This window comes from Hyla sarda, chromosome 7, assembly GCF_029499605.1.
Source record: "Hyla sarda isolate aHylSar1 chromosome 7, aHylSar1.hap1, whole genome shotgun sequence".
Taxonomy (NCBI): domain Eukaryota; kingdom Metazoa; phylum Chordata; class Amphibia; order Anura; family Hylidae; genus Hyla; species Hyla sarda.
In genome coordinates, this window is record NC_079195.1 from 45,901,987 (window position 1) to 45,915,950 (window position 13,964).

At 43.6% G+C, this 13,964-nt stretch overlaps 1 protein-coding gene across 1 annotated transcript in view; it reads left to right on the forward strand.

Annotated features, from left to right (window-relative positions):
• The window catches only part of DOCK1 (dedicator of cytokinesis 1), a 439,672-nt gene that overhangs the window by 151,718 nt on the left and 273,990 nt on the right, over positions 1-13,964 (forward strand). The window contains exons 15-20 of the mRNA XM_056528878.1: positions 194-292; positions 3,556-3,628; positions 5,070-5,173; positions 8,692-8,875; positions 11,982-12,079; positions 12,274-12,363. Of these exons, the coding sequence (XP_056384853.1) occupies positions 194-292; positions 3,556-3,628; positions 5,070-5,173; positions 8,692-8,875; positions 11,982-12,079; positions 12,274-12,363 (648 nt within the window). The remainder of the gene's footprint in view (positions 1-193; positions 293-3,555; positions 3,629-5,069; positions 5,174-8,691; positions 8,876-11,981; positions 12,080-12,273; positions 12,364-13,964) is intronic.

Here is a 13,964-nt window from a genome sequence, read left to right on the forward strand (position 1 = left end):
ATTCCCATTTATATAGTAGCATTGTGATTTAAATATCCCATTCCATCGCAAGTTAAAATGCTGCTCGCGCCATTAACAAGCTTGGTGTAAGCCTTCCGGTGCTGAATGATGGAGCCTAATGCCTGTGCACAGGAGCTTAGAACACCTACATTTATTTGTTTTTTTTTTGTCTTTTCTTTGTTTCGCTCTCAAGAACGTGATTTACCAGGGGGCTGGAGATGAAGCTATGTCGGAATACAAATCTGTAATATACTATCAAGTGAAGCAGCCCCGGTGGTTTGAGACTGTAAAGGTAAATGCTCAGCGCTAAAAACCTTTTTATAAATATTGTAAATATCACATATATACACGTTGGGGGAGATTTATCAAAACCTGTCCAGGGAAAAAGTTGCTGAGTTGCCCATAGCAACCAATCAGATCGCTGCTTTCATTTTTAACAAGGCCTCTGCAAAATGAAAGAAGTGATCTGATTGGTTGCTATGGGCCACTTAGCAACCTTGGCTGATAAGCAAATAGTTGAGAAAAAGGAATAAGGGCTAAAGGGATTGTCTTAAATTGGAAAAAGGGGTTTGCTTCTTTTTCCATAAAAAAAAAAAAAAAAAAAAAAAGAGCACTACCCTTATCCACATTAAATTGAAATAAATAGGGCTTAGCTGTAATACTAGACAAAGTCGTAAACAAGAATGGTGTTGTTATGACATTAGACGAGCTAATCACTGCCCCTTCATTTGGATATTCCCATTAGATCATTATTTCTTAACCAGGGTGCCTTCAGCTGTTGCAAAACTACAACTCCCAGCATGCCCGGACAGCCGTTGGCTGTCCGGGCATGCTGGGAGTTGTAGTTTCGCAACAGCTGGAGGCACCCTGATTGGGAAACTCTACTCTAGATGATCAGGGGAGACCTATTAGGGTGCATTTACACCACGTTTTGTACATACGGGTGCCGGATCCGGGCGGGGGGAGGGGCAAACCAGGTGCTCCCGTACCCCGGCCGGATCAGCCCGTGACTCCATTTACTTTAATGACCCGACCGGAGTCAAACGGTGACTCCGGTCGGCTCAGTTTTGACCCGTATGCGGTTTCCTGACCGGACCTAAAACCGTAGTTTACTAAGGTTTTACTAAGGTTTACTGTTTTAGGTCCGGTCCAAAACCGCATACGAGTCAAAACTGAGCCGACCGGAGTCACCGTTTGACTCCGGTCAGGTCATTAAAGTAAATGGAGTCACAGGCTGATCCGGCTTGGGTACAGGGTATGGGAGCTCCCGGTTTACCCCTCCCCCTGCCGGATCCGGCACCCGTATGTACAAAACGTGGTGTGAATGCAGCCTTATTGCTTCAATACTGACTTTTCAGTAGTATTCAAAAATACCACGTATACACATAAAAATGTAGTCTGTGTGACCAAACAACTGGCTAATGTACAGTGATCCGTCAACTTACAATGGCCTCAACATACAATATTTTCAACATACAATGGTCTTTTCTGGACCATTGTAACTTGAAACCAGACTCAACATACAATGCTACAGACAGTCCAGATCTGTGAAACATGTCAATGGCTGGAAGAACTGACCAATCAGAATGGACATTTCACTGGTAAAATTCCTGTAGTGCATGCACTGACTGGCTGTCTGGTAGCGCCCCCTACAGTACAGGGAGGTACTACATGTTCTGTATTTCTCTTTACCTGTGCCAGGGATAGATGCTCCAGGTGGGGGCCGCGCCATTTTTCTTTTTTTTAGGACATTGTGTACTGTACAGGACCCTGAAGAAGCTCCTGTCCTCTACATAGACAGTGATTACAGCTCCCAGCAGATCTTTCTTTCTTTTATATGTAAGGATTTGCTTTATCTCTATTAGTTCTCTACTTAGTTTTCTTTAATCCTCACTTCTACTGTTTTCTGGATGACATTTTGGGGCTTTCCAGATTTCCATAGAGTTATGGGGGGAGATTTATCAAAACCCGTACAAAGGAAAAGTTGCCCATAGCAACCAATCAGATCACTTCTTTCCTTTTGCAGAGGCCTTGTTAAAAATGAAAGAAGCGATCTGATTGGTTGCTATGGGCAACTGGGCAACTTTCCTCTGGACAGGTATTGATAAATCTCCCCCATGGTCTCAACATACAATGGTTTCAACATACAATGGTCGTCCTGGAACCAATTAATATTGTAACTTGAGGGAACACTGTATATGGTGGCCTCCTGACTTTCCCCTTACAGATTATTTCGGGGGAGAGAAGATCCTTTTGTTCTTACAGGAGATAATCTGCTAGCAGAGAAGTCTGTGGTTTTCCCCATTAGGAACACACATGAATACTTAGCCAAGCCAAACAATCATGGGTATCGACGGCTTTCGGCTGAACCCCATGTGTATAGGTACCTTTAACCTTGGTCAACAATTGAAGCAAATATCTAGGCTTTACTATCGATTTACTTTGACTTAGTATCCATTTAATACTCAATCACAGTTTGGAGCAGTCAGGTGACTTAAATTCTGGCATATTGCTCTTTAAATTGCTCCCAAAGGACATGATCTTATTTAACAAAATATTCCATGTCTAGTGAGAACAGTATTGTGCTGAGCTCTGCAAACAGCTCCAGTTCTTAAAGGGGTTAAACAGGATAGGGAAAAACATACCATTTGGCACCACATCTGGTGGCGTGTGGTATTACAACTCTTTTCTAGGAACTTCAATGGAACTGAGCTGCAACACCACACGCTAACTGAGGACTCAAGTGGCGTGAGTCTTGGAAGGAAGCAGCTATGTTTTATGTAATCCTTAATGTAACCCCTTGAAGGTGGCCAAACATATGCGTGTTTCAGACAGCAGCTTTTTCTCCTCATATACCTATGTTCTCAATGGGTGGAAGAGAGTTAAAGGGGTATTCCAGAATTTTTTTTTTTTTTTTTTTTATTTATTTTTTATCAACTGGCTCCAGAAAGTTAAACAGATTTGTAAATTACTGATATTAAAAAATTCTTAATCCTTCCAGTAGTTGTCAGCTGCTGAAGTTGAGTTGTTCTTTTCTGTCTCACAACAGTGCTCTCTGCTGACATCTCTGCTTGTCTCAGGAACTGTCGGAAGCATTAGAGGTTTGCTATGTAGATGTGCTTCTACTCTGGACAGTTCCTGAGACAAGCAGAGGTGTCAGCAGAGAGCACTGTTGTGAGACAGAATAGAACAACTCAACTTCAGCAGCTGATAACTACTGGAAGGATTACGATTTTTTAATAGAAGTAATTTACAAATCTGTTTAACTTTCTGGAGCCAGTTGATAAAATTTTTTTTTTTTTTCCTGGAATACCCCTTTAACCACTGCAAGACACTTCTAGCACCAGCTTATCTTCAGGGCGAACCAGAAGGTTCCAGGTCCAATCCTTCTTTCGCTGGACATCATAGGGAAAGTTGGCACACCTTCACACACAAGATGATCCTGCAAAATCTAGAACATTTGTCAGACTTTGCTCTTATGTACCTGTTGCCGTATAAACCCAACTTCTTAGTCTTCTTTAATAATTCTAATGTTTCTGTATCTATTTATTAAAGGTGGCTATCCCCATTGAAGATGTGAATCGGAGCCACTTAAGATTCACTTTCCGCCACAGATCTTCCCAGGAGTGTAAGTAATATATGAGTTCATGTATCTTCATGGCTTTTTATAAGTTAGTACATGTATCATTTAAATTGTAAAATTACTAAATTTAGTCAATTTTTAACCCTGTTGCGACTTATTTTAGCGCAGTTGCGACTCTCGCAGTTAATAAATACCTGACTACCCGTAGTCCATTTTAAAATTATTACTTCGTAGTTAAGTTTTTGAAAACTTGCTTTTCTCGCTTTCCAGTCAAAATGCCGCACGAAAAATCGCGTGGTCGCAGGTGCGACATTTTTGTGACGTTTTTAGTAAAGAAAAATTAACTAAATCGCTTGATAAATGCCTGTCTTTGTGAATACTTTATCTGCTGTTACAATTTGCTATAGTGAAGAGGCTGATAGTCCATATAGGTGTCCACCACTAGCTGGTATCCCTCTGCATCACAAGGGGAATGTCATGTATGTTCATTGTGCAATATATATAAATATATACCGTATTTATCAGCGAATAACACACATTTTTTTGGCTACATTTTTTTGCCTAAAGTCTATCTGCGTGTTATACGCCGATAAACTGTTTCTGGCCCCGCAGAAGCCGCTGCAGTTCAATGATTTAAATCTGGTGCTTTAAATCAATGAACTGCAGCAGCTTCTGCGGGGCCAGAGTCCACATTCCTTCCCCCATCCCCGGTTTTATAGTTGCCTGTCCTGGGGACCACGCTCCATCAAGCTCTGGCGGCATCCTGCGCTGTTGCTGTGCACTGCGCAACGATGAGTGACGTCCTCAACGCAACATCACGGTCAGTGCGCGGCACACAATGACATCTCAGGGCACTGCCATAGCCTGAAGGAGCGTGGTCCACAGGACAGGCAACTATAAAACCGGGGATGGGGGAAGGAATCAGAAGCCACTGCAGTTCATTGATTTAAAGCGCCCGCTTTAAATCATTGATCTGCAATGGCTTCTGCTGGGCCACAAACAGTTTATCAGGATATAACTGCACACACACGCACCCACATTTTAACAAGGATATTTTTTTTACCCAAATTTCCTTCGGAAAATGAGGGTGTGTGTGTTATAGGCCGGTGCGTGGTATACCTCGATAAATACGGTGTGTGTATATGTATATATGTATATATATGTATATATATGTGTATATATATATATATATATATATATATATATATATATAATATAGAGAGAGAGAGAGAACTGAGAATTCCTTTATACACCTTTTAAATGTATGACTTTACTGTTAGTAATTTTCAGGACTGTAAATTCATATTTCCATCATTTTGCTAAATTATTTAGCTATATGATATAGGGTATATGGCTGCATTTAGGCTCCAATGTCTTAAAGCAGTTCAGCAAGGCTTGTTGACATGGCATTTCTCATGTTGTATAAATGTCCCCTAGTATTTTCTGGAAGGTGTTTTTCCTTCTAACAGATCTTTTCCTTCCATAGCTAAAGATAAGTCAGAGAAGATTTTTGCAGTGGCGTTTGTCAAACTTATGAGATATGATGGAACAACACTAAGAGACGGAGAACATGACCTCATAGTTTACAAGGTAACAATTACATTTGGTTTTCTATACCGTGATGGTTGTTACTATGTTAGTGGTAGATCCAGGCCCTCATGTGAATGTACAGACCTATTAGAGTTGCCTTCTTTTTTTTTTTTTTTTTTATCATTGTGTAAAACGCAACATTCAGGATAAACTTACCGGGATCATACACACACACACACGTATGTGTATATATATATATATATATATATATATATATATATCATTATAAAAAGGGGGGTGAGTGGTAAGTGTCGGATCCTTGTGGGTGCATCAAGCATAGGCACTGCCACTCTTTTCAAAGTGTATGGGCCTGACAAAGATAGAGCACAAAGTACAGCGCTCCTCTATCGGTATAATCACTTATGATTATCATTCCTTGCAAATGGGGTAGGGGGAGGGCGATATCCAAACTAGTGATAGGTTGGGGGGGGGGGGGGGGGGTGGTCCTGGGATGCTAGGTGATAAGTGTTTAATCTCCCATCAGAGATTAGACAAATAATACCTGTGCTGTATTTGTATTAATTAACCCTTTTAAATCCTCCCATAATGATAAATATTTCTTTAGGGTACTACAGGAAGGTTATTTGTAGACAGATTTTCAGTTGTCCTCTTTAGTCGAACTGCTAAAAATTCTATATTGCTGTTGGTTGGCTTAGCACAGTGTTTCCCAACCAGGGTGCCTCCAGCTGTTGCAAAATTACAACTCCCAGCATGCCCGGACAGCCAAAGGCTGTGCGGGCATGCTGGGAGTTGTGGTTGTGCAACAGCTGGAGGCACTCTGGTTGGGAAACACTGGCTTAACCTATGTGGGAGCTCAAACGGCAACCCTGTGCTTTCACCAAGGACCAGTGCCACTTGTCCATAGGCTGTCTCCCAGAGCGATCCTCTATTCAGGATCCTTATCTCTTAGTAGGAATGTGAAGTGGTTACATAGAGCGTCTCTCCTTATTAGAAGACCTGTCCTGCCCTACACTACCCAGACAGCCCACTGATTTCAGTAAGACCTTTGTAATATTTACCCTGCAGGAAAAATTTCAACAATTTTGACAAAATGTCAGGGGGTTCTAGCAGGGAGATTTTTATTATAATTAAACTTTTTATCATAGGACCCTTTTAACAAGTAGAAAAGCTTAGTGGAGAACCCCCCATAATACACTCTTCAGCCCAGCCCCCTTTATTACAGACCTACATAATAAATCTGCCTTATAATAATACACTGATGAATTTTGTTACTGTATTATGGCACAACAGTGCATCAGCTGGATTGAAAAGCACGGTCCTCTACTTCACGAAGGTCATTCTAGAGAAACATATCCTGTGTGAGATGACCATAGAAGTCAATGGCAGACATAGACAGCTGTATCACTCTCCATCTTTAAGATTCCTCTTTATGTACACATCTGTTATCCTATATTTTTATCTGCTCCAGTCCATCTTTTCTGTCTGCATACATATATTTTCATAGATCACTGTTGGTGTCCTGGTGACCATTATGTTATTCCTAGTAAATGATTTATATGGCACGCAGTAGAATTGGTCTGGGCCTTTTCAAATATATTATGCACTAAACCTAAATCCCTGACTGTGGTGTAAAGAAAAGTTATAGTGGCCATACTGGATGTCAGAAACAGATAGAAGTAAGAAAGGGCTGAATATAATAATGTTTGACAGCTCTATAGAAGAAGACGACTCGTGAGATCTGTATTTACTGTTGATATGTCATCTTAGGAGGAAAATGTCCTTAAAGGGGTACTCCGCTCCTAGACATCTTATCCCCTACCCAAAGGATAGGGGATAAGATGATAGATCGCCGGGGTCCCGCTGCTGGGGACCCCCGGGATCTCGGCTGCGGCACCCTGCTATCATTACTGCACAGAGCAGACTCGCTCCATGCGTAATGACCAGCGATACAGGCGCCGGAGCATTGTTACGTCACGGCTCTGCCCCCTCGTGACGTAACAGACTGCCCCCTCAATACAAGTCTATGGGAGGGGGCGTGGTGGCCATCCCGCCCCCTCCCATAGACTTGTATTGAGGGGGCGGGCCGTTACGTCATGAGGGGGCAGAGCTGTGATGTAACGATGTCTTGTCTGTCATTGCCCGTCATTATGCACGGAGCGAGTCTGCTCTGTGCATTAATGATAGCAGGGTGCCGCAGCCGAGATCCCGGGGGTCCCCAGCAGCGGGATCCCGGCAATCTGACATCTTATACCCTATCCTTTGGATAGGGGATAAGATGTCTAGGGGCAGAGTACCCCTTTAAGGTCCCCGTGCACATCAGACATGTATTGGTGGGACTGGCTGATCATCTAACGTGTTTAGGGGTCTGCTGGCTCGCCCCCCGACAGATAATGTTGGGGGGAGACAAGGATTGGACACTTTAATTGTCCAATATTCTTGCTCTTGGGAACTTAAGCTGCTGCCATAGAAGTCTGGCAGAGGCTTACCCTTCTCTCTCCATTCCAAACACACGAACGCTCAGTTGAGCCGAGCATTCATGTGTATGGATGGATAGTTGGTTAAATAAACATTCGCCAAACAGCTTTCTTATGCGTATTGCTGCCATACAGGGGTCCCCTGAAAATAATTTGGTCACAATGACTCCATCTGCTGGGACCCCCAACAGCGAGTTGTAATCTGTGGGGAAATCCAGTGGTAAGTGTTCAGTTTCCCTGCAGCGCCACTACAGTTAACATTGAGCATTACACAGTTTCCCAACCAGGATGCCTCCAGCTGTTGCAAAACTACAACTCCCAGCATGCCCGGACAGCCAAAGGCTGTCCGGGCATACTGAGAGTTATAGTTTTGCAACAGCTGGAGGCACACTGGTTGGGAATCACTGGCTCACATGTCATTATATTACCGGACAGGTCCACCAGAGAAACAGATATTCTTTGTAGCCTCTTTCTACTCTGGCCAAGAGTATTCTGAAGACAGGACCCCTGCTATTTATTCCTCTTATAAGGTGTATAAATATAGGACAACTTGTGTAATAAGATTTATTGAAGGAATCCCGTGTTTGTATTATGTTCCCACCTCTGCCATATTGGATTCTGTTTTCCGTCTGCTGATATCGTGTTTGTATTATTGCCTTAATAAAGGATCTGTTTATGCAATAAATAACTCTCATAGTTAATATTAAAAAATAGATTTGCGAGTAACATCGGCATTAATCGCAATATGTGTTTGGGAGAATAAGTGGCGCATTACTTTTCCATTTAATTGGATGCCGGCGATTGGTAGAACAAATTCATGAATCTCAAGTTGTGGATGAAATTACTGTAGTAATTAAACACTTTATTCCTTGAGATGGAGCTATGGCGGCTGGGAATAAAGGATTTGTTTATGTTCAGACGATCCCGTGTTCTCCTAGTAAGTGTTCGGCTTCATAAAGACTATCTTGTAATGAGATGTTTCCTGCAGCTTCGGCATTGTAAGAACAGTCCATTTATTTAGTCGACTTAGCAGCTCTTAAGCGTGGATATTTATATTCCTGTTTTTTCACATTTTACCAACAGGCAGAGGCAAAGAAACTTGAAGATGCATCCACTTACCTCAGCCTCCCTGCGACTAAGATTGAATTGGAAGAGAAAGGTCACTCAACCACAGGAAAGAGCATGCAGAATCTGGGGTGCTGCACCATTAGCAAAGACTCTTTTCAAATATCCACTCTTGTCTGCTCAACTAAACTCACACAAAATGGTAAGATGGGAAAGGGTTAACGTAGTGGTGAATGGGATTGGGGAGTGGTATATTTCCCAAATGACTTCTCGAGGCGAAATGATCGCTCTCAGCAAAACTAGAACACTTGTCTTCTCTGTGCACAGATGAATGTTGGCTCCTGGTGAGCGTATGAGTGTTAGGCCTTCTACATTTTCCACTAATACATAGTTGATCAGAGTCTTTCAGGTATTTTCACTAGCTATTTTGGTGAAAGTGTAAATCCAGAATTGGTCTCCAGCCCGTTCTGCATAGATCAGTGCAGACAGATGCAGCTCACACTGGGCGGTACCATTCTTAAGTCAACCGTACAATGCTTGGCAAGTTCTGTGCACGAGTTGCAATCATTAGAAAAGGGCTTTTGCATGGATCGTGATGGGAGTCGAACAGTTGCCTTGACAACTGTAATGCCCAGTGTGAGCCCACTGATCTTTGCAGAACGGACAGGAGACTAATGCTGCAAACTTTAAAAGGGTATTCCAGCAGTTATCCCCTATCCAGTGCTTATTCACTCTGTTCCGCTGCATGGAGCAGTGTGTCTGCATGAGTTCTGTATAAAGCGCTTGCTATGGGAGTGCTGAAGAGTACAGTGCTGGCACACACCTCCATGCTGTGGGGAAGATTTGGGCCTGTTCGGGAGATCCCGCCAACAAAAACTTTTGATATAATTTAGATTATACCATTATATGTATATTTGTAATATACATTGATTAAAAAATATCTATATTTTTTGGGTGAAAAAAGGATGTCTCTGCAGCTATTGCCAGTTTGTGTCTATGAGGAGACCAAATACAGGAAGTGAGGGCAGGACAAGCAGGGGTCTGAGCAGCCGGGGGCATATAATAGAGCCTCAATATGCAGAGTCCTGCTTGTCCTCGGTGTACAGAGTCCTGCTTGTCCTCGGTGTACAGAGTCACGCTTATCCTCGGTGTACAGAGCCCTGCTTGTCCTCGGTGTACAGAGCCCTGCTTGTCCTCGGTGTACAGAGCCCTGCTTGTCCTCGGTGTACAGAGCCCTGCTTGTCCTCGGTGTACAGAGCCCTGCTTGTCCTCGGTGTACAGAGCCCTGCTTGTCCTCGGTGTACAGAGCCCTGCTTGTCCTCGGTGTACAGAGCCCTGCTTGTCCTCGGTGTACAGAGCCCCTGCTTGTCCACAGAGTACAGAGCCCCTGCTTGTCCTCGGTATACAGAGCCCCTGCTTGTCCACAGAGTACAGAGCCCCTGCTTGTCCTCGGTATACAGAGCCCTGCTTGTCCTCGGTGTACAGAGCCCTGCTTTTGATATAATGTAGATTATACCATTATATGTATATTTGTAATATACAGTGATTAAAAAAGATGTATATGTATGGGTGAAAAAAATGCTGTCTCTGCAGCTATTGACAGTTTGTGTCTATGATGAGTCCAAATACAGGAAGTGAGGGCAGGACAAGCAGGGGTCTGAGCAGGCTCCTTGATTGTCAATCATCCTGCTGTGTGAGCCGGGGGCGTATAATAGAGCCTCAATATGCAGAGCCCTGCTTGACCTCGCTGCACAGAGCCCTGCTTGACCTCGCTGCACAGAGCCCTGCTTGTCCTCGCTGCACAGAGCCCTGCTTGTCCTCGCTGCACAGAGCCCTGCTTGTCCTCGCTGCACAGAGCCCTGCTTGTCCTCGCTGCACAGAGCCCTGCTTGTCCTCGCTGCACAGAGCCCTGCTTGTCCTCACTGCACAGAGCCCTGCTTGTCCTCGCTGCACAGAGCCCTGCCACGGAGCCCTGCTTGTCCTCGCTGCACAGAGCCCTACTTGTCCTCGCTGCACAGAGCCCTGCCACAAAGCCCTGCTTGTCCTCGGTGCACAGAGCCCTGCTTGTCCTCGGTGCACAGAGCCCTGCTTGTCCCTCCTCATAGAGACACACAAACAATAGCTGTAGGGACAAAAATATACACATTTCATAATTAATGTGTATTACAAATATGCATTTAATGGCATTATCTACATTATATAAAAAGTTTTTGTTGACGAACGGTACACTTTAAGTACTGAATTTCCCTTTTATTGCAAGAAAGTATGGAAAAAACAGGAAGAGTGAAGCGCTTCTTGGGATAGTAATGTTTGACAGAGATGATGATGATGATTGATGATGATTGATGATGATTGATGATTGATGATTGATGATAAGAGGTGCTCATCTGAACGGGTTGTGGAAAAGTTACAATTCCCACAATAGCCAAATGAACCCCACTCTGGGGGAAAAGAATGTCCTAAGTACCAGAAACACAACAGCAGTGAGTAGATGGTAGTGGCTTTTAAATGTATCTGGGAGACTCCTTGACTGCAGTTATGTGGGGAAGAGGATCAGGCATGATGAATTTCAATTAACCAGTGCTCTCGAGGAGGTAAAATTACTAATATTGCCATGGTATTCACATTAAATAGTTCTTGCCAGTATGCATGTATGCAGAGTGAGTTATAGTCTGCTCCGCCACAAATGTGCCGCACTGGAATAGGAAGTTGTATTGTGATTGACCACAGGCTGCAGTCCTGAGGTTCACATGTGTGTAGACCGTGGCAACAAAGAATCTTTAAAACACTGACAGCCCCCCCGACATGTTTCGCTCTGACCAAGCTTCTTCAGAAGTCTAGGCTAGTGTTTCCCAACCAGTGTGCCTCCAGCTGTTGCAAAACTACAACTCCCAGCATGCCCGGACAGCCGAAGGCTGTCCGGGCATGCTGGGAGCTGTAGTTATGCAATTGCTGGTGGCACAATGGTTGGGAAACACTGGTGTAGGCTAATGGCATATGAATCGGCCAGTTATACACTTTTCTTCCAAGCACTTCCAGCTCAGATGCCCATTTTCAATGCTATAGAAATAAACGGGGGTAGTCATCCTAACTTTTTAGTTTTCCCTACCCACATGCAACGTCTCAGTTCTTGCTCCATCTTTGCACCTGTCTGAGGAATCAGTCTTTGTATAGCATCACACTTGTGCGTCTAAACTCCATTTGGCATATGACCCTTTATGGTTGATATATTTATTCTTATTTCTGTGTTCTTATGAAGCTGCCTTTAGATTTATAGTCTAATCTGCTTTTTGTCTTTCCCTCCTTAGTTGATTTGTTGGGGCTCTTGAAGTGGCGCTCAAATACAAACCTACTACAGCAGAATTTACGACAGTTAATGAATGTCGATGGAGGGGAAGTGGTGAAGGTAAATTCACAATCTCATTTGCCTTTTATGCTCCAGACATTACAAATGCAGTCAGACTTGTTTACATAGAAGAAAGTTTTTTTTTTTTTTTATACTTTATTACTAGACTTCACCTAGGGGGCAGCTTTGTAGTGAACATGTGCATGGAGGTTGTACGTATGGAAACATCGCTGACCCAACTTTTGCATCTCTAGTTCTTGCAGGACACTTTGGACGCGCTGTTTAACATCATAATGGAAAACTCTGAGAGTGAGACGTTTGATATCTTAGTCTTTGATGCCTTGGTAAGTGATATCAGAGGAAAAGTGGCAGTGAAAAACATAGTATTATTTCTTCCTTTTCTCACTGCTGGAAAGCTGCTGTTGTCTTGATTTGTCTCCTTGAACAGATTTACAATCAATTTTATTTTATTTTGAAGCGTTTTAAGCTAATCAAAGAAATGTTAGGATGGAAGATTGGGACACACTGAAACTGGAATGCATATAAAGTGTAAAAAAAAAAAAAAAGTAAAATATGCAGAATACATAAAATTCAGCCTTACTTGGTTTATTTGTGGCAGACCTATTAGAATTGTTTAACGCAGACCTGTCGGCACAAAAACGTGAGCGTAAATAAGCACATGGCTAGATAGGGCTAGTCATCAAGATTCCGGGCATACATTTCTATAGTCCAGCACCTTGCTTGACTACCTGGACTCTTGTCCTGCTGGTTAACACCCCCTGGACACATGAGCTTCATTTGCATAATAACATAAAGGCTTACATCTTAGCTTTGAAAAGGACTATATAGATTAAAATAAAGGCATTGTCTGATCCCTATATACTCCTCTGCTATAACCCCACTGATCATCAGAGCTTAGTTATGGCTGTGGAACATATAAAAACAGTGGTACATGGTGACTCCTCCTACATGCACACACCTCTTCAAGAGTAGTGTTGGGCGCGTATTCCCCTTTTCAAAATTTTATAGCAAAAAATGAATAAATAAATATATATATATACAGTGGTCCCTCAACATATGATGGTAATCCGTTCCAAACGGACCATCGTTTGTTGAAACCATCGTATGTTGAGGGATCCGTGCAATGTAAAGTATAAGACAGTGGTCTACAACCTGCGGACCTCCAGATGTTGCAAAACTACAACACCCAGCATGCCCGGACAGCCAACGGCTGTCCGAGCATGCTGGGAGTTATAGTTTTGCAACATCTGGAGGTCCGCAGGTTGAAGACCACTGGTATAGGAAGTTGTACTCACCTGTCCCCGCTGCTCCGGACCATCACCGCTCGTCACCGCTGCCCTGGATGTCGCCGTCCATTGCTGTCCCCGGGGTGACTCCGACGCTCCGGCAAGGCCTCTGCTTCCCCGGCATCCTCGCTTTCCGTCGCTGCCATCACGTCGCTACGCGCGCCGCTCCTATTGGATGACGGGACGGCGTGCGCAGCGACGTGATGACGACGATGGAAAGTGCCGATGATGCAGGGGATCCCGAAGAGGACGCGCTGGAGCCCCGAGGACAGGTAAGTGATCGTCAGCGGACCACATGGGGCACCGTAAACGGCTATCCGGTGGCAGCTGAAGCAGTCTGCACTGCCGGATAGCCGTTTATGCGATGGCCCCGACATACAAAAGCATCGTATGTTGATGCTGCCTTCAACATGCGATGGCCTCTGAGAGGCCATCGCATGTTGAAATTATCATATGTTGGGGGAGTCACTGTACATATATATTTGAAATTATGAATATTCACTTTTTCCCGCATATGTGAATATTTCCATATTCCTTCTTTTCACTTGTGGGCCAATTAGAATGATGCAAATACACTTGTCAGAGGTCATCAACAACATCCCTAGCAACCAATAGTAAAGTTGCCCACCCCCTCACTG